This window comes from Molossus molossus, unplaced genomic scaffold, assembly GCF_014108415.1.
Source record: "Molossus molossus isolate mMolMol1 unplaced genomic scaffold, mMolMol1.p scaffold_m16_p_8, whole genome shotgun sequence".
Taxonomy (NCBI): domain Eukaryota; kingdom Metazoa; phylum Chordata; class Mammalia; order Chiroptera; family Molossidae; genus Molossus; species Molossus molossus.
Window position 1 is genome coordinate 74,945,733 of NW_023425402.1, and position 20,940 is coordinate 74,966,672.

General features: G+C 41.1%; 1 protein-coding gene and 1 pseudogene across 1 annotated transcript in view; both read right to left on the reverse strand.

Annotated features, from left to right (window-relative positions):
• The window catches only part of MAN1A1 (mannosidase alpha class 1A member 1), a 158,490-nt gene extending 154,877 nt beyond the window's left edge, over positions 1-3,613 (reverse strand). Inside the window, exon 1 of the mRNA XM_036248533.1 lies at positions 3,002-3,613. Within this exon, the coding sequence (XP_036104426.1) occupies positions 3,002-3,613 (612 nt within the window). The remainder of the gene's footprint in view (positions 1-3,001) is intronic.
• A 4,855-nt stretch (positions 3,614-8,468) lies between these two features.
• On the reverse strand, positions 8,469-9,137 carry LOC118622004 (annotated as a pseudogene).
• Positions 9,138-20,940: the final 11,803 nt, after the last annotated feature.

Sequence of the window (20,940 nt, forward strand, 5' to 3'; positions counted from 1 at the left end):
AGTTGGTGGGGACTCCAAAACAAACAAACAAGACACAAGTTTCCTAATTAAAAAAAAAAAAAAAAAGTTGAGGTAGAAGGGGAAATTGACTCTTTTTCTAAAAATTCCATGGTGCTATTTTAACTTCTGTGTTTCATTATTTTAATACTGCTTTTAAAGCTAAGGACAACTTGAGAACAATTTTAAAAAGATCAAACTTGTGAAAATATGTACTATATATATATCATAAATTTCATGGAAATTCCAGGGTTAATTTATTTACAAAGTTACCATGGTGGGAAGGGGTCTTAATTTCAAGCTTTACATAAAGATTTAACATCCATGAAATAAATACTGGAAAGTAGATAATGTCCTTTTGTGAAGTGTATTAGGCAATATCCTATATGAAATTATAGACTGTCTCCTCTGGGCACTAATTTGTTAAAAATTTACTATAGTACCAGTAACACAACCGCACTGGCAATATAAAATAGCATTGGCTGTCTTTAAACCAAATTTACAAAATAAGTTTGGCTCAGAAATTATAGTCTAAGCTCCCAAAAATATTAGTCTTGCCTATATCTTTTAATTTTACTACAAAACTATTAGTGCATGTAGGTGTGGTAGAGAACCTAAGTATATAAGAACTATAAAATATAGGAACAATAAAGACAAAAACCAAGGCAAAAATCCATTATTGGTCCATGACAAGGAGCCCATGGTGGTGCCTGAAATGGAATCTAAACGTGCCCTATTCACAATAGGCAATCACTCTTTCCTCTGAAACTGAACATTTACAGCCCAGTTTTACACTAACATGAGTTACTTTTTTTTGGTTTACAAAGGAGCACATCTGCCTGACTAATCTGATGAAGAACCATAATCCATTTCTTCCCTTTAGACTTTGACTAAATATTGAAGCTAATTATGCTGGCTTTTGGGGGTTCTCACAACATGGAATTTAAAGAACAAATTTAGTCCCACCACTTTATGCAAGACTGGGCAATTTTGAAACATCTAGGTGCTAAAATATTAGCACCACATGGACACAGAAGGCGACATAAATTTCCTTTCCATGGTTAATTAAGACCTTTTGATTTAGAGACACAGATAGCATGGACTTAATAGGAAAAGAGATGCATGCTATTAATATGCTGTCCTGAATTGACTGCTACTGCCCCACTGCTTCTGCTCTAAATGCACTTTAAATCACTATTAGTCAGTACCAATAGCTTTTTAACATCCATGTATCTTTAGTATTTAAAATAATTTCCTTGGACAATGACGAGCTGCATTAACTGGCAGCTCATAGGAATTTAGCGGCATGAGACGTGTGACTTACACTGCTTCAAACTTAAGGGAAATATAAGCAGATACAGATTTAGGGTTAATTTACCTAAGGGTTCTGGTGGGATATTTTTAAGGAGGCTGGGGATGAAGAGGAGAGGGAGATGGCTGGTAAGCAGAGGTTTTTCCACTTTCCTGGTTTTGGTTTAGTAGCCTTGTTAGAATTTCATGGAGAAGGGAAACTGCTAGACAAAAGTTGTCAGTGGAGTAAAAGCCATTCCCCAAGTTTAGGAGGCTTCTATGCCTGAGGAAGGGTGTTAAATCAGAAAGGCTGATGGGCTGTGTAAGGAAGCTATCTGCATAGGAGGGATGAAGGCACTCTACCTAGGGTCAACTGCAAGGGACCCAAATCCACTTTAACTTGCTCAATTACAGCTTAACCAAATCCATCTAGTCTTACAGTAAAGTCACAAATCCTATGATAATTGAGCTGCTTCCATTCTGTAGCCACTCAAGCCACTTCAAAATTATGTTTAGTGTCTGAAAATGGGGGGATCAGGAAGCTTCCTCTCTTGATTACCTACCCAATGTCAAAACACAAAATTTATTGTCAGAGACTCTGTAAAATTTTTGAAAATGGCAAAAATATTACTTCAATTCATAATGTATTTCAGCAATCTGAATCAGGATTCGAGATAAAATGTTTTTAATATGGTTCCTACATCTCGGACTGTGCAAAAATCCTGGCTGGTATAATTTCACACAGGAGAATAGCTGTGAAAAGAAGCATATTCACATGCCTGGTGACAGGTGACAGGAAGGAAGTCCAGGTTTTAAGTCCTGACTCGTCAATAACAGGTTCTGGGGCTCTGGGCCCTTCAATTTTCATCTTAAAATGACAGCCTAAAGTTGTTTTAAGGTCCTCTTCAGCTTTAAGTCAGTCATGAACTAACCACATGTTACAAATTCTAAATGAAAATAAGGAGAAAGAAATTATGAAAGACTTCAAAATCCATGTTTGTCCTAGATTAAGTCTATGATCATTGTGCTGCTGTAGAGGCAAACCTGTTGCATCACATGAAATACTTTTTTTCTTCTGACTACACTAGAAATGCAAGAGGCAGTAGGTTTGGCTTTTTCGATTTTTTCTTTTTTTAAAAAAATAAACAACAGTGTGCCCCCCATGATAGCAAGTTCTCAAGTTTCACCTTTATAGTCTGTAAGTACACACAGGATGCCACCTGGCAAAATGGGGCCACATGACTGAACGCTGGGGTGTGCTGGCTTGCTGTCAGAACCTTTTTATCATGTGTGATTGATGCCTAGTGTTTACATTCGCTTCATTTCAAAGCCACGTCCAAGTCGTATTGGGGGCAGTTTAGGACCTTCACTGTCACTGTTCTCAGAGACAATTAACAGTATCAGCCAATGAAAAGAGAGCTTTGCACACCACTAGACCATGTATTTAATGCCTACCTCTTGTGGTTTATGCTCACCGGAGCATGCAAGTTAGAAGCAACGGGATTCAACCTCAGATGGTAACTGGCCATATCTACTATGCTACTGATAAAAGGAAAAAGAAAAGCGCCCTTGGCACTACACCTGGTGGAAGTGGTAAACCTCATGCTCACTTAACACTATAATGTTACAGTATTAAGAGTTGCAAAGGTTTGTCATTTCTCCCAGAAAAACACGGCGGGCGGGTCGAGAGGGATTTCTAGCACCGCACACTCACCTCTTTGATCTTTTCCCTCTTCTTGCAGATGGCGGCATCGGCGGGCACCCGGCCAACCGCCCCGATGGGGGGCACGAAATCCACCGGGGGCAGCCCCCTGAATGCCGCCTTGTCACGCAGCTGATTCTGGGCCACCTTCTCCTTCTCTAGCAGGATGTCTCTTTGGATCTCCTCGGGCAGCTTCTGCAGGGTATCCTTGGCTTCCCTGAGAGCCCGCTCGTGGTTTTCGCGGATCCTGGCCAAGTTGTCCTCCAGGGGGACGGCGGGGTCCCCGGGCGCGCCTTCCTCGCCACGCCGGGCTCGTGCTTCTGCCGCGTCCTCAGCGCGCCCCCCGGGCCCGGGCTTGTGCTCGGTGGCCGACTGCAGGGCGGGGCTGGAGTGGAACAGGACCCCGCTGAGGAGCTTGGAGGAGTCGGGCAGGAAGAAGATCGCCCCGAAGCAGAGTGTGATGAAGGCGCTGAACACCAGGAGCAGCACGAACTTCTCCGTCAGGCGGAAGGCGGAGGGGCCCGATCCCTTCCTACCGCCACCGCCGAGACCCCCGCCCAGGCCGCCGCCCAGGCCGCTGCCCGCGGGGCTGCTGAAGAGAGGCAACAGGCCCCCAACCGGCATCGCTCCCGACGTCGCGGCCGCCGGACTGCCCGCTGTCCAGTGGCCCTGCGCCCCGCCGCTCAGCAGCCAAACTTCGCCGCCGCCCGGCGTCAGCGGCTGCGGGGCTGGGTCGTGCGCATCCAGGCCGCCCAAACCCCTCGGCTGGGCTGCAGGTATCCCCTGGGCAAACAACTCCCCTCTGGATCTTCTCCCTGGAGTGGCTCCTTTGGCAAACAAGCAAGCGCGACAGACAGCTGGCTGCAGCCCCTGCGGGGAGAGAAACAGTAAAACGTAGTAATTACTCTTACGGTGGTAAAGTTTCCAGCAGCTCTCCGCCCTCCGACAGCCGTGCGAGCCTCCCGGACAGCTTCCCTAGCACGGAATTGCGTGTCGGGCTCCGAACACCGCCCTCGAAGTCCACTCGTTGGACTTGGGGTGAAGTTTTCGGGTTCCAGGGTGGGGGGTGAGGTGTCCCGCGCACACCTGGGCAGGGCCGTGTGCCGGCACCTCTTGGAGAGGGTAGCGCACCTGGGAGTAAGAGGAAAGCAGCGTGGGTGGGGGGCTCGTCAACTTCGCCCTCTCCCCATCTCGGTCTGGGACTAATTGCCTCTGCTTCCCAGGTGGCGGCTGAGCTTGCAGCCTGGCAGACTGCAGCCCTGCTTGCTGCTCCGCTAGCGAGCGCGCCGATCCGCGGGCGAATGGTAGCGAGCAGGGTAGCACGATGCCCTCCGCTGCGGCCCCGCGAGCACTAACACCACTGCCGGTCTCCGGGCGGTTGGAAACGGGGGCGGTGACGCGACCCGAGAGTGATGGCGCGGCCGGGCCAATCACGTGCCGCTCAGGATCCCTCGGGGGCGGGGCCGAGGCGGGCAGGGGGCCGGGCTGGGCGGAGAGTTTACGGGAATCGCAGGCCCGCGGGGGCCCGGCCTGGGGTGGGGAGGTCGACGGTCCGGGAGGCGCGAGGCGGGCTGGAGCGGTGGTAGGAAGGGAGGTCAGACCCGCGGCGGAGGCCCAGGGCGCGAGGCGGCGGGCGGGTCTCGAGGTCGGGGAATTTATCCCGCGCTGGCTTCGGAGCCAGGTTCCGGGTGGTGGTGGTTCTCGAGTTGTCCAGGAGGTTCCAAGGCTAACGCGGGACCTCCCTGTTGCAGCTCGGACCCGTGCCGGGCCAAGTGGCGCTGCCAGGAAGGGCAGGGTCTCCAAGAGAATCCCCGGACACTGGTTCATTTGGAAGAACGTCTTTTCAACAATTACCCTCTTTTTACCCAAGGCAGGAATTCCACCGATGTCCCGTAGCAGTTAATCCAAAAGTCCCCAGGTGAAGAGCTGTGGTCCAAGAGCTTCTGAGCAGCCTGGTGTAACATCATTAGGGACTCAGGGTTTTGTGGTTACTGAGGATTCTTCCTTTGCATCCTCTCCCCCTTAAAAAAAAAAAAAAAGTGTGTGCCTCCCCCACCCACTCCCACTTTCAAATCCATTTACCTCATAGAAGTTGTCACATTTTCCATTTAAAGAAGACAGTTTTATGTTGCCAGAGCTTCAAGTAATAAATTTGAACACTGTGTTGAAATTGTGTTGAAATTAAGGCTTGGGTTTGACTACTTCCATGGAAGTAAGAACTTAGTCCAAAGAGATTGTTTTCAAGACAGTATTATTTTCCAAAGTGTGTTCATAATTCCCCCGTTGCTCTGCAAATAAAGAAAGGAAAAAGTTGACTGACTTCCCATTTCTGAAAGCTAATTCTTAGCACCCTTATCCTACCCCTCACCTTCTCTGGAAACGTGATTTTCACTGTTCCTGCTTGTTGTCTTAAAACAAAGGAAACAGCTGGCACCTTTCAGGAAAGTGCCAACAATACAGTATAGTTGTTTTCAGGTGTTAGATTGTATGAGGAAATACAAAAGTAAATAAAAAATCCTTATTACACTTTTTATTTAAGTATTCTTTTTTTTTTTGGTATATTTGTGTGAAATGAGTCATACATCCAAAGTTTCTGTTGATGGAAAATTATTGTTTGATAAATATTACTAAGTATTCTAGGAAAGCAACTTTATGCCTTCATTATTTTGATAACTGCTATGAAATTCTATGCCCAGAAGAGTGCAGCATATCCAAGCAGGGTGAGAGGGACTTTAGAAGGATTGAAAAAAGAAAACAATGATATATTTTTTAAAATGATGAGTTGATAATTTTTTGTTTCAAAGTGTTGATAGGTTGAAAAGTTTGAATCACTGTGAAATAATATTGTTTTCAACAACAGCCTTAAAATTTAGTTACTTCATGGATAGATAACAGGTAGATGATTAGGGTTAATTATCCTAACAATTTCTTCCAGAATAATTTATTATTTTAACTATTATGTTTTGAGATTGCAGTTATTTCTTATAGCCACAAAAATATTCAGAAACTGTGATTTAAAATTAATATTACTGTGTGTTCTAGGAAAGCAATAAGATCTACTTTTAAGTGCTTGTTAAAATGGTGATGAAACGGGGTTATAAACCTAATTTTACTTCTGGCATTCTTTAATTGTGATACCAAACTAGTTTGGATATTTAAACCATTACCTATAGTGAAAACATTAAAAATTTAACATATGGACTTAAAGATGATTTTTTTCTTATAAACTTCCAATCTTCCATGTTCAGTGTGGCCTGGTTAGTTGGAGCACTGACCGTTGCACCTGGTTGTGTCTCTCTCATGGTGTTGTTTCTCTCTCTCTCTCTCCCCTACCCACCCTCCACTCTCTAGAATTAATAGAAAAAAAAGAGGGGGACCTTTAAAATTTTTTTTTCTTTATTGATTTTAGAGGAAGGGAGAGAGAGATAGGAACATCAATGAGAGAGAATATCGATTGGTCACCTCCTGCATGCCCCTCACTGGGGATTTGGCCCACAACCTGGGCATGTGCCCTGACCAGGAATAGAACTGGTGATCTCTTGGTGCATGGATTGAGGCTCAACCATGGAGCCACATCAGCCAGGCAAGTGAGGTGGGGGGTGGGGGTACTATAAATTTGATTTTTCTATGTTGTTTAAATATTTAAAAGTGACTGCTCTGTTTAGTTCTGTTCACCTTTATGAAACTTATTTCAAGATTGCTTTCTTTTTACCTGTATTTCTTATAAAGCAGAGACTATGGGTAAAGCCTGGCTTTAAGACTTTCTTAAGCAAGAAATTAGCATTGGTGGTTGATTACGGACTATGTATTAAGGGGTGCCTAGCTGTGTTAGGTAGGATGAAAAATGTGGGAGTGCTTGTATTTGGGCTACAGCAAGTTAAAAAAAATCCACAGAGGGTATTTGAAGAAGCATACCAACTAAATTAACCATGTAAACACCCTTTAAACTAACCATGCAAAGCGCTGTGTATTCACAGCAAGGGAGGAGTACAGAAGGGTCAATAAATACAAATTTGAATTTTGAAACAAAATCTGACACTTTGCCCTGATTTCAATACTGTAAGCATTTCACAGTTCTATAGTTGGAAAACTAGTGCTTTGTATCCTGAGAAAAACCAAGAATAAAACTGACTGATTCTGGTTCTCAGATAATAAAATCTTGACTGTTATCTGTAAATCCAAACTCCCCCACCACATCTACTTGAAGATCTGTCATAATTTTTTTGAATACAATGATTATGATCAAGTTGCTGTTTTCTTGTTATGAATAGTCTAATGTAAATTTAGCAACTTTAGTAATTTTGTGTGTTTTTTCTGTTTAAATACTTGCTATGTTTTCTTAGTTGGCCATCCAGTCCTGAAGTATGACTCTTTTGTACCTTCAGCAAGTTTGCTTGCAAACTTAATTCTTACTTTTCCTTTTCCGGTCTTTTTTGTCTCTATATCTTTCCTTGACAATTTGTAAATTTTTGAGTTTCAAGATAAAATCTCTAGAATTAAGTATTTAAAAAAAAAACAAAAACAAAAAACAAACAAACCTGGTTTTGGTGAGAGATATTCCCCCAAAATATAAAGAAATCCCTAATTTATTTGGCTGCTTAGAATTCTCTTTTTAAAATTATATTTAAATGAATGAACATAACAGTCTGAGGAATGTGGTAGTCCCAGAGATATGGAAATGGGTACAGATTGACAATCCCCAGAACAGGGGGTGGTGGGGGAGAGATAAACCACAGAATTTATATGCATGTATGCATGAACAATGGACATGGACAACAAAGCTGGGGACAGGGCAGGGAGGGGAGGGGGAATCAGTGGGGGGAAAAGGAGAAACATCTGTAACAAAAATAAATAAATAAAAAAAGAAACAAAAAAATTACACTTAAGAAAGGGTAGATTTAACTTTTACAGTAATGCCTAAAATTAAATATAATAATAATTATAAACAGGGTAACAGATGGAAAAGTTACAATATTTTAATAAAAGTCGGTGAATGAATATTTTCAGAAATGTATAAGTTCCAAAAATTAAAGTGCAAAATTATTTCTTAGTAGGAAGTTTCTAGAAGGTACTAGGTGGAAGTTTATGGAAGAATCCTTTTGAGAATTTTTGTTTTTTATTTGAAAATAAAAAGTAATATAAAAAAGCAACACATTTAATACATGCATAATAACTAATGAAATTCTCTAACAAGTTAGATTTCTAGTAAAATCTTCCTATGGCTGATTTTCTAATTGTCTTCAAATCCCAGGTCAGAATAGGTTTTTGCTGTTATTTATTTATTTTAAAATATGTTTTTATTGATTTTTTTACTTTTTATTTTTCCAATTTTATGTTCGCATTTTATTGAGAAAAGTACACAAAGCACACCTATGTACACAACCTCGGATGGACATAAGCAAGCCTCCTCACACCTGTTGTCTTATACCAGCTTACTTTCTTTGGTGTAATGTCTTGCCCATTCCAGCAAGTATTTCAGTTAACTTGATTCCTTTTCCTCCAGGCTCAAAATAAAATCAAACTCCTCTTGGGTCAGGGGCTGAACTGAGAGTCTCTGAAGGGTGAAGAGCGCCATATTTTTCAAAGGCCCACCAGTGGCTTTGTGAGCTTGGTGATGGGTTTTGAGCTCAGCCAGGGGAATGAAACGCTTCATCATCCGAACAAACTGTACCACTTGGACCACTTGGGGTTGTCTCTTTGGCTGGATGGATCGTAATAGGGATTGCTTTTCTCAAACTGTGTGTGGTCTGGGTAAGCCTCCTTCACAATCTTCACGAGTCCTGCGATGCCCCGCTCTTTGCAGTTACTGTGGTAGAAGAACGCTTCCTCCTCCAGTTTCACGGCTCGAAGGAAGCTCCGGGCCTGATAATTGCGAACACCATCCCAGCGTGCTGTCTGCTTGGGCTGCGCTTTGAGATCCTCAATGCTGAACTTCACATCTACACCTTTCTCTAGTCGGCTTTCTGGCTCTGACTTCATCAGTACCTGCTTAGATTCTCACATTCTTTAAGGGTTGAAGTCTTCTGAGGGCTGGAATTCTCCACTCTAGTTGATGCCTCACCTGGGTTCTTAGTCTTCATAGCTTTCCCGCTGGTCCCTTCTTGTCTTGCCCAGCAGGCCCAGCCAGCCTCTTCCTGGACCTCGGCATGGTCTCCCTGTACCCGCTGCAGGGCGGAAGATTGTGAAATCTACCGAGACAGAAGAGGCAACTCTGCATCTGCCCCAAGAACATGCCCAAAGCAAGATGGAGACAATGAAAGGAAACTTCACAGGGTTTCAGCCCCGAGGCTCTTTTAAGATGAACACAGCTAACTGGTTTCAACCCCTCAGGTCCTTCCTCCGATTAGCTGTACCCCCATTTTCCATCTCGTATAACCTGCTCCTCTCCGGTTTCCCCGTGATCCCTGGCTCATTCATTCACCACGCTCTCAGAAGCCTGGCCCACCACTCCGCAGACCTGACTCCAGCCCATTGCCAAAGGCGCGGTCAACCCCTGTTTTTATTGATTTTTTTAGAGAAAGAGAAACATCCATGTGAGAGAGAAGCATCCATTTTCTGCCTCCTGTGCGCCCCCTACTGGGGATCAGGCCCATAACCCTCTGGCTTATGCCCTGACCTGGAATTGAACTGGGATCTCTCAATCCATGGGACAATGCTCAGTCTATTGAGCCACACTAGCCGGACTTTGCTTTTATTTTTTAAAAACCAAAATGTAATATGCAAAATAATAGTTCATTTTGAACATTAATTTTCATGTTTCAATACTTCAATATGCAACTCTGAATTTTGTGTGAAGTTTATTAAGATGAGAATTAATCAAAGTTTTAAAATAAACCATCAATAATATTTGTGGTCATATGAGGGACTACAGTCATATCTCTGGTTCTCTACCCCACCCTTAATTTACTTTGGAACTATCTAAGTAGCATATTATTTTTTAGAACTCCAATCACGTGTGTGTGTGTGTGTGTGTGTGTGTGTGTTGTGGGGAGGGGTGGGTTGCTGGGCAAGAGGCAGAATTAATGAGCCCCCTCTGTCCCTGCATGTTCCTGCTGAAAGATCTGTTTTTGTTTTGAACACTCATTTCATAAATATTGGCAGTCCCCAACATTGAAACAGTGTGTCCCACAAAGTATTTGTGCATTGGTTCTTTGGAATATGCAGAGCATTTCTTTCCATAGAACAAAGTTGCTAGTCTGCTCTACAAAGATCTAAGACCCTAGGGAAGAATAAAATGTTGGAAAAAAATATTTTTTGCAATGCTACTAATCAAAGTACCATTAAATTAGAAAGTGTTTTATTTATCTCATATGTTGGAGCCTGAGGACAAAAGATTTATTTAGTTGAAGAGGAGAGATGATGATTGTTTCAGAAAGATTCTAAACAACTTTCAAGGTCAGAAATGTTTATGGAAGTTCTTAGGTATAGTTTTCCCTCACTAAGTATAGCTTCCTTTTGGTTTCCAGGATATCACTAGTCCTACTCATGGTGTTTTTGTTTTGTCTTGTTTTTATTTGATTTTAAAAAAGGGACTGAAAACAATAAGCATAGAGACAGGTTTTCCTGAGATAACTGGGCAAGGGTTTGAGTGAGAGAGTAATTTATTATAGAGGACATGCATGTCCTTGCCTGTGTGACCATAGGGTAATAAGTTACCTATTTTCTGTATCTCTCATTCTTTAACTGTAACATTGCTGCAGCTGTCAGATTAAATGATATAACTAATGTGTCTGGCACAATAGGCAGTCAAGAAATTTAATTCAATTTCTCCCCTCCCCTAAAAAGGGAATTAATGTCAGAAGTCATGAAATAACCGGGTCTATGGGATTTTTATAAGAAAAAAAAAAACAGAAAAGGGTGTAGGGAAGGCATTTTGGACTATGTGGTTCTTCATATGGTTGTCACTTTTCAGCTTCTGTCCTATATTTAAATAGTATGCACTGGAGAAGGAGTGGGGGGAACAGTCCCGGGGTTTGATTGGGAAAGGATCCTACAGTGTTTATCCGCTCTTTGTATAAATAGAACCAAAAGTTCATCAACTAACCAACTTTATAGTTCCTAAAACCTTTAGAAAATGTGAATGATGGCAAATTTTCAAAGTGAAAAGAAGAACATTACTGCTCAGTGCTTGAAGAATCAGGGAACCAAGGATTCAGGGTAGAAGGGCTGGTCAGAGAATGCCAACAATAACCTTTAGGAACCCTGTATCTGAAATGTTTGAATTTTAGGACTTGAGGAGATTATGATATTTCAATGGAGTACAAACTAAAGGAAGAATTTTCTATGGCCAGAGACAGATACAAAGTTTTTCTTCAGTTTTTAATTCACTAGATACATTTTTTTTTAAAAGTAGTTTTCTTTTAAAAAATATTTTTTCTCTCTATTCTCTGTCCCATAAAAGATCATATGCTTTTCCAGGAAAAAAAAACAAAGCCAACTCAGAAAAAGAAAAATTATGATACATCATTCTGCCCAATTGAAAATTTTTTTATGAAATAAAGTGAAATGAAACCACATGTTTTTGTTCCTATTTTGGAGAAACTATGACACGACAGCACTTTGCTTCCCAATTTCATTGCAAAATAAATATGCTGTTTGCACTACATGTTCAGTCTTTCATACTGTCCGTCAGGGCAGAACTTTGTTTTAGCTGTGGGTTTCTGTAAATGAATAGGAATTCACTTGTGATTCTTTGTCCACTAAACTTGTTTTTCAAGTTCAGGCAGAGCATTCACTTGTGATATATAGATTCATTTAGGAGCTGAGGTAAAAGCAGGTATATGTTGCAGATAGTACTTGAACAACTATCTACTGAATGTGTGACTAGAAGTCTATTTTTTGATATAATTAATACAGATCTGGACTGTGAGAATGAGAGAGACATACTGAAATTACCATAGGAAAGATAAGGAAAGAATTCCAAACCAGTGACCCATATATCTATTAGACTTAATGGTCTGGAACTGGCAGGGTCTCATATAGGGCTTCTGTAAATAACTGTGCTTAGCTTGAGTTTGAGATACTTAATCTGGCTCATAGATTATAAAATTTTGAACACCCACTGAGATTATTAGGTTCTTCAGTTTCTCCCAAATATTAAATGGATTTAGTGCATTCTAATATTATGATAATATCATCTGTCAAACAGTAACCAACAAAAAATAAAACTATCAAGTGCTTAGCAGTGTCATCCATTTTACATTCTTAATATTAAAATCCACATATATCTCTATCAAGAAACTAATTTCTATTACTAAAAGTTAGTGGCCCTTCTAGGAATATACCCTAAGAAGCCGGAAACACCAATCAGAAAGAATATATGTATCCCCCATGTTCATGGCAGCACTATTTATAATAGCTAAGATCTGGAAACAGCCCAAGTGTCTATCAGTAGACGAATGGATAAAAAAGCTGTGCTACATATACACAATGGAGTACTACGCAGCTGTAAGAAAGATAGATCTCTTATCCTTTGAGACTACAGGGAGAGACCTGGAAAGTATCATCCTAAGTGAAACAAGCCAAACAGAGAAAGACAAGTATCATATGATCTCACTTATTTGTGGAATATAAGGAACATAACAGTCTGAGGAATGGGGTAGTCCTAGAGATGTGGAAGTGGGGTACAGACTGACAATCCCAAGAAAAGGGAGTGGTGGGGGAGAGATAAACCACAGAACTTATATGCATGTATGCATGAACAATGGTCATGGACAACAAAGCTGGGGACAGGGCAGGGAGGGGGGGAATCAGTGGGGGAAAAAGGAGAAACATCTGTAACTAAAATTACTTAAAAAAAAAAAGTTAGTGGCCATTATAAAAAATTTAGTTTACTTAAGTAATCCTAAAGCTAATTTATTTTGTCCCATAGGTGTTCATAGAGTAGAATAAATTACTAAAAAAACAAAGTTAATAAAAGTAAATTTGTGAAACTTTTCAATTAACTAATGGGCTATATCTACTGTGCCATTAAGTACATTTAATTATTTTATTTTATTATTATTATTTTGTATCTTCACCCAAGGGCATGTTCATTGATTTTAGAGAGAGGGGAAGGAGAGAGAGAGAGAGAGAGAGAGAGAGAGAGAGAGAGAGAGAGGAGATGTGAGAGAGAAATATCAATCTGTTGCCACCAGGCTGGAGATGGAAGCCATAACCTAGACATGTGCCCTGACTGGGAATTGAACCCAAAACCTTTCAGTGCATGGGAAAATGCTCCAACCAACTGAGCCACACTGGCCAGGGCCATTAAGTACATTATATTAAGTGCATGTAGTTTTATCATTTTCATATCCTTGAAAAAAGTTTTAAATTAACATAACTGCTGGTGGGAATGCAAAACAGTACTGCTGCTTGGAAAGAGTCTGGCATTTCTCTAAAAGGGTAAATAAAGAGTTACCATACGACCCAGCAATTCCAGTCCTAGGGTACACAAATATTTTCATTTCAAGAGAAGTTCATAGCAGCATTATTCATAATACATAAGAGCATTATTTATGATAGTCAAAGAAGGAAACAATAAGGATGTCCATTAATTAAAAAAATGTGGTAAAGACATACAATGGAACATAAGTCAGCACACACACACAAACATAAAAGGAACAAAGTACTGACACATACTACCTATAACATGAATAAATCTTGATTATTTCATGTTCAGTTGAAGATGCCAGTCATATAAAACTACATATGGCCCTGGCCGGTTTGGCTCGGCGGTTAGAGCATCCGCCTGCGGTCTGGAGAGACCCGGGTTCGGTTCCCGCTAAGGGCATGTACCTCGGTTGCAGTTTGTCCCCGGCCCTGATTGGTCGTGCGGGTGGCAGCCACTCGATGTGTCCCTTTCACATCGATGTTTCCCTCTCTCTCTCTTCCTCTCTCTCCCTCCCACTCTATCTGTACAAAAAATGGAAAAATGTCCTCGGGTGAGGAAAAAAACAAAAAAACAAAAAACAAAAACTACATATGATATGGTTCCATTTATAGGGACACAAAGTATATTAGTGATTGTTTTTGGCCAGGGTTGTGGGGCAATGGAGGGTCAGCACTAAAGGGTACAGGTTTTCTTTTGGGGGGTGATGAGATGTTCTAAAATAGATTGTGGTGATTACTGCATATCTCTGTGAATATACTAAAAGCTCTTGAATTATACATTTTAAATGGGTGATTTTTATTGTATGTGAATTATATTTGAATAAAACTATGGTAAAAAGAATGTCTCTTTTCAGAACTGGTTTTTAAGAATCTTTCTCAATAATCAAAGTATATTCAAACAAGGTAAAAATAACAACATGAAGTTGACAATAAGTATTTAAACCCGGACTTCCGGTCAAGATGGCGGCGTAGGTAAACACAGTATCGTGTCCTCCCACAACTACATCAAAGTTACAACTAAACTACAGAACAACCATCATTCAAAACTGCCTGAAATCAAGCTGAATGGAAGTCCTACATCTACGAAATTAAAGCAGCAGCCACATCGAGACTGGTAGGAGGGGCGGCGTGACGGGCTGGTCCCACACCCAAGTGTGGCGGATAAAATCAGGAGGCTCCCGCGGCTGGGAAGGTCCTTCCTGAGCACTGAGGGGTCCCCATCCCACACCAGGTGCCCTGCTCAGGGTTCCAGTGCCAGGAAGAGAAGTCCCCATAAGTTCTGGCTGGAAAAACCAGCAGGAATTGAGGCTCAGGGAAGCTGAGGCGGCTGGAGCCCCAGGCAGCTCTTTAAAGGGCCGGCACACAGACTTATCGGACTCTCTCCCTCTAAGCTCGGAGGGGAGGCAGCTCGAGGGGCGCCAGAGACACACAGGGAAGAACTGAACTCTTTGGCACTGGAGCGAGGGCTGGAGAGGGGGCTTCCTTGGGGACAAACGTGCTGTAAGAGGCCTTTGTTCCTTTGGTGAGCCCTTCCCGGGGGCGGCAGACAGAAGCCATATCTGGGACTCCAGCAACCTGGCTCACACTGGTAGCCCCGCCCTGCTGACTCCCTGAGGTCCCGCCCTGCCCCACACAACTTTCAAGCCCACCCAAGCTGTTGCCACTTGCTTAACCATAGGATTGGCCTGTCTTGGATCCTGCTTCAGGTTTTTCCTAAATTCTTTCAAATGAGCAGCATCTGGTCTCAGCGAGCCCCATACCTCTCATTAAGTAATACACAGAAACAAACACAGGGAGGCAGCCAAAATGAAGATACAAAGAAGCAGGTCCCAAATGAAAGAACAGAACAAAACCCCAATAAAAGAACGAAGAGAAAGGGAGATAAGCAACCTAACAGATACTGAGTTCAAAATACTTCTTATAAGGATGCTCAATGAACTTAGTGAGAACCTCAGTGAACTTAGGGAGGGCCTCAAGAGCATAAAAAAGGACCAGTTAGAAATCATGGATACACAGTTAGAATTGAAGGAGGCATTAACTGAAATAAAGAATAATTTACACAGCTTCAATAATAGAGTATGTAAATCCAAGGAGCAAACCATCGATTTGGAATATAAGGAAGCAAAAAATGCCCAATTAGAACAGCAAAAAGAAAAAAGAATCCAAAAAAAATGAGGATAGTATAAGGAGCCTCTGGGACAACTTCAAGTGTGCCAACATTCGCATCTTGGGGGTGCCGGAAGGAGAAGAGAGAGAACAAGAAATCGAAAACCTGTTTGAAACAATAATGGCAGAAAACGTTCCTAACTTGGTGAAGGAAACAGACATACAAGTCCAGGAAGCACAGAGAGTCCCAAACAAGATGAACCCCAAGAGGCCCACACCAAGACACATCATCATCAAAATGCAAAAGGTTCAAGACAAAGAGAGAATCTTAAAAGCATCAAGAGAAAGGCAGCTAGTTACGTACAAGGGAGTTCCCATTAGGCTGTCAGCTGATTTCTCAAAAGAAACCTTGCAGGCCAGAAGGGAGTGGCAAGAAATATTCAGAGTGATGAAAACCAAGAACCTACAACCAAAATTACTCTATCCTGCAAAGCTGTCATTTAGAATCGATGGACATATAAAAACTTTTCCAGACAAGAAAAAGTTAAAGGAGTTCATCACCACCATTATTATATGAAATGATGAAGGGTCTTTTTGAAGAAAAAGATAAAATGTATGAACAAACAAAATGGCAATGAATACATATCTATCAACAATGGAATCTACAAACAAAATGAACAGGAAGAACAGAAACATTCTCATAGATACAGAGAACATTTTGTTGGTTGCTAGTTGGGAAGGGGGTTGGGGAAATGGGTGAAAAAGGTGAAGGGATTAAGAAGCACAAATTCATTGCTAGACTGACAAACCTCAAAGGGAAAGGGGTTGGGGGGGTGGGAAGAAATAAACCAAAGAACTTATATGCATAACCAATGGACACAGACAATAGTGTGGGAAAAGGCGGGAGGCGGGCGGAAGTGGGGAGGAGTGGGTCAATGGGGGAAAAATGTGGAACATCTGTAATACATTTTACATCCAACAATAAAGATTAAAAAAAAAAAAAAAAAGTATTTAAACCCAAAAAGTAGTAAGTAGAGAATATAAAGTCATGAAACATTTTCAAGTTCACAGAGGAAAATGCCACAATTTCTCAGCTTGAGAAATCCATATTTTTACTGAGTAGTCAGACCAAGGGAATGTTTTACAATTATGAATCACTTCTACACTCTACACTATTTTCTATTAAGTAAAACATAGACAAGTTATATCATTCATATTTTTTGATGTGTGGAAAATTACTGTTAAATTAACTGTACCTCTCAGCACTATAGTGACCAAAATGTTTCCAAGAGAAGTTAACTTGCTCAGAGTAGGAAGCTTAAACTAAGCAAAAAAGATGCAGGTGCCAGAGAGCTGGATTAGAAATCAGAAGACCTATTTTTAAAACTAGCTCTGATTTCTGTGGATTATTTAAACACTCAGCCTTGCTTTCTTCTTTTGTCAAATAAGGCACTCCTCGTTGAAATGGTTGTTATGAAGATCAAATTTGACATCATATGTATATCAGAGAATGATCTACAACTGTAAGGTATTATAACAACTATTAATAATTGATATTAATTATCACAATAACATTATTTAATAATAATTATTATTAAGCATTTAGAAAACCTAGTATCAGAATTCCAATACAATAATCATTGAGAAGACCAAAGGGATAATTTCTTTATTTCTTTGTTTCTTCCTTAGGTTCTTTGTTTTTTTCTTTCTCTATTGTTATCTATCTATTTATCTTCAGGATCTTTAACTTAAAAAGTTGAAGTATTTTGAAAAATTTACTATTTTATTTTTTAAAGAAAGCATGAATATTTAGTAGGGCATAATATCATAAGCTGACAAACAATTTAGATCCAGAGACATGGAAGCATGGAACAGACTGAGGAATCTCGGAGGGAAGGGGAAGAGGATGGGGGGCGGCGGGAAGAGATTAACTAAAGAACTTATATGTACAACTAATGGACACAGACAATAGTGTGATGAAGGCCTAGGGTGACAGGGGGGAGCCCAGTGGGGAGGGTCAGTAGGGAAAAAATGGGGGGACATCTGTAATACTTTCAACAATAAAGATAAATTTAAAAATAAATAATTGTATACCATGGGCATGTTAAAAAAACATTTTGTAACAGAACATGTATCTGACTTTTCTATGTTCAGATAATCTTGCCAAAGTAGAAACTATTATTCTACATATTTTCAATAAGTAATCAAAACAAGGACATCCTGAGAAATTTTCTACTTTTCTGCTTTCATATAGTATTCATACTCCATTAAGCTTACAATGTTCCCTCTTCAATTGATTTTTACTTTTTACACTGTTATAATTTTATAATCTTATCACAAATGTAACATGTTTATTATAGAAAACTTATGATATGGACCAACAACAAAACACACACACACACACTCATACACACAATTCTTACAGTGATAATGCATTTGTACATATATTACAAAGCCACATACTTGTGCTCTTTCAATGTGTTCAAATAAACATAGTTTCTGGATTTGCTTCCTTCTCCTATGTGTCACCATCAACAACCTTGTTGTACTAACTAATATCTCTCTTTTAAAATTAACCTAGGGAGAGAGTCCTGGGTTCACCTCCCGCCAAGGGCAAGTACCTTGGTTGCAGTTTGTCCCCAGCTCTGGTTAAGGTCATGTGGGTGGCAGCCACTCTATGTGTCTCTCTCGCATCCATGTTTCTCTCCTCCTCCCTCTCTCTCTCCCACTCTATCTGAAGATAATTGCAAAAAAAAAAAAATGTCCTCAGGTGAGGATTAAAAAACAAAACAAAGACTCAGGAAAAAAATGGCGGCGGAGTGAACGGAAGCTACACAGACCGTCTCCCAGAACCAAACTGGAATTACAACTACATACATATAACACAGACAAATCGACGGGAAAAACCAACAGAAAAGCAGCTTGCGAGGACCATACAACAAGGGACACAGACTCGATGCGGTAGGCTTGCGAAGGCGCGAGACGGGGCTGGGAGCCCACAGTTGGCAGCTCGGCAGCGGCCTCAGCTGGGAGCAGCGCCCTCGGGTTACACTCCCAGGCTGCTCCACAGCACAGAGCCGGGACAGAGGCTAAAACAGCCACAGCCACTCACCTTGGGCTCCGGCAGAGGGAGGGCAGACTGGACTGGAGCTGTTGGGGACACTCGGGATCTGGAGGGCGCTCAGAGCTTTGGCTGAGTACAGCCACTCAGGACGGTGGCCACATTGCTCCTTCCCAGGGCTCTGAGGAGAGGCAGCAGCCCCTCCCTCGGAGATCCAACCCCACCCTGTGGGCCATTGAAGTGCTAATTGAGGCTCACTAACAACCAGCATCTGCCCCACCCTCGTGACAGCCCCTTGGCTGAGCACCAGAGGGAGTTTTTCAATCAATTGACAACCCAAAACTCATCAAGTAATCTAGACTGCTAGCCTCTAGGCAAAAAGCTAGAGGATAACAGTACCTTTCCTGGGCTGGCAACTTTAACCAGGAAAGTAAGACTTGACAGTGCTGTTCAACATGGGTCCTCCCTCGCTCATCTAAACACAGGAGAGGGAGCCACAAACAGCAAAACACCAACACCCACAGGGAAAACTTGACAGGCTCCAAAGCCCACAGTGATAGCCAAAATGGTGAAACACAGAAACAGAAGCCAAATGAAAGAGCAAGAGACCTCCACCGAAGATGAGATCAATGTGGAGCAATTAGGCATGTTAACAGAGCTAGAATTCAGAGCCATGATCTTGAGGAAGCTGAACAGCATGAGTAAGGACATAGAGACACTGAAAATAAGCCAATTGGAAATTAAAAACCATCAAGAAGAGATAAAAAATGACATATCAGAAATGAAAAACACATTGGAAGGTTTAAAAAGCAGAGTAGAGGAAGCTGAGGACTGGATCAGTGAATTAGAAGACAGGGTAGAAAAAATCAACCAATCAGAAAAACAAAAGGAAAAAACTATTAAAAAACAGGAAGACAGCTTAAGAGAACTATGGGACAACTGGAAACGTAATAATATTCGCATCATAGGAGTCCCCAAAGAAGAAGAAAAGGAGCAAGGGATAGAGAATATATTCAAAAAAATAGTGAGAGAAAACTTCCCTAATTTGGTGAAGGAAGAAGGCATTCAAGTTCAAGAAGCACAGAGAGTCCCAAGTAAGAAGAACCCAAACAGGCCCACACCAAGAAACATAGTAATTAAAATGCCACAAATTAAAGACAAAGAGAGAATCCTAAAAGCAGCAAGAGATAAGCAACAGGTTACCTACAAAGGGAACCCCATAAGGCTCTCAGCTGACTTCTCACAAGAAACACTACAGGCCAGAAGAGATTGGCATGAAGTAATCAAAGTCATGAAAAACAAGAATCTGAATCCAAGACTACTCTACCCAGCAAGGCTATCATTCAAAATAGAAGATCAAATAAAGAGCTTCCCAGACAAAAAAAAAAGGCTAAGGGAATACATGAGCACCAAATCAGCACTGCAAGAAATGTTAAAAGGACTGCTGTAATTAGCAGTAGAAATGGGAAGAAAAATAGAACCACACTAAACAAAAAGTGGCAATAAATAAGTACATATCAATAATCACCTTAAACGTAAATGGATTGAATGCTCCCATAAAAAGACACAGAGTAGCTGATTGGATAAGAAAGCATGACTCATCTATATGTTGTTTACAAGAGACCCACCTCTCAACAAAAGCCTCATGTAGGTTGAAAGTGAAGGGATGGAAAAAAATTTTCCAAGCAAATGGAAAGCAAAAAAAAGCTGGGGTAGCAATTCTTATATCTGATAAAATAGATTTCAAAATGAAGACCATAACTAGAGACAAAGACGGCCACTACATAATATTGAAAGGATCTATCCAACAGGAAGATATAACCTTGATAAACATATATGCACCCAATATAGGAGCACCAAAATATATTAAAAATCTTCTGGAGGACTTCCAAGGAGAAATCGACAACAATACAATCATAGCAGGGGACTTCAACACCCCATTGACAGCACTGGATAGATCCTCTAGGCAAAAAATTAGCAAGGAAACAGAGACTCTAAATGAAGCACTAAACCAAATGGATTTAATAGATATCTACAGAGAATTACACCCCAAAACTACAGAATACACATTCTTCTCAAGTGCACATGGGACATTCTCAAAGACAGACCACATGATAGGACACAAACTACATCTCTACAAGTTCAAGAAGATTGAAATCATATCAAGCATCTTCTCAGATCACAATGGCATGAAACTAGAAATCAATTGCAACAAGAACATGCAAAGACATTTCAACACATGGAGGCTAAATAGCATGTTATTAAACAATGAATGGGTCACCGAGGAGATCAAGGAAGAAATTAAAAACTTCCTGGAAACCAATGAAAATGAAGACACAACAACACAAAATCTATGGGATGCAGCAAAAGTAGTTCTGAGAGGGAAGTTCATAGAACTACAGGCCTACCTCAA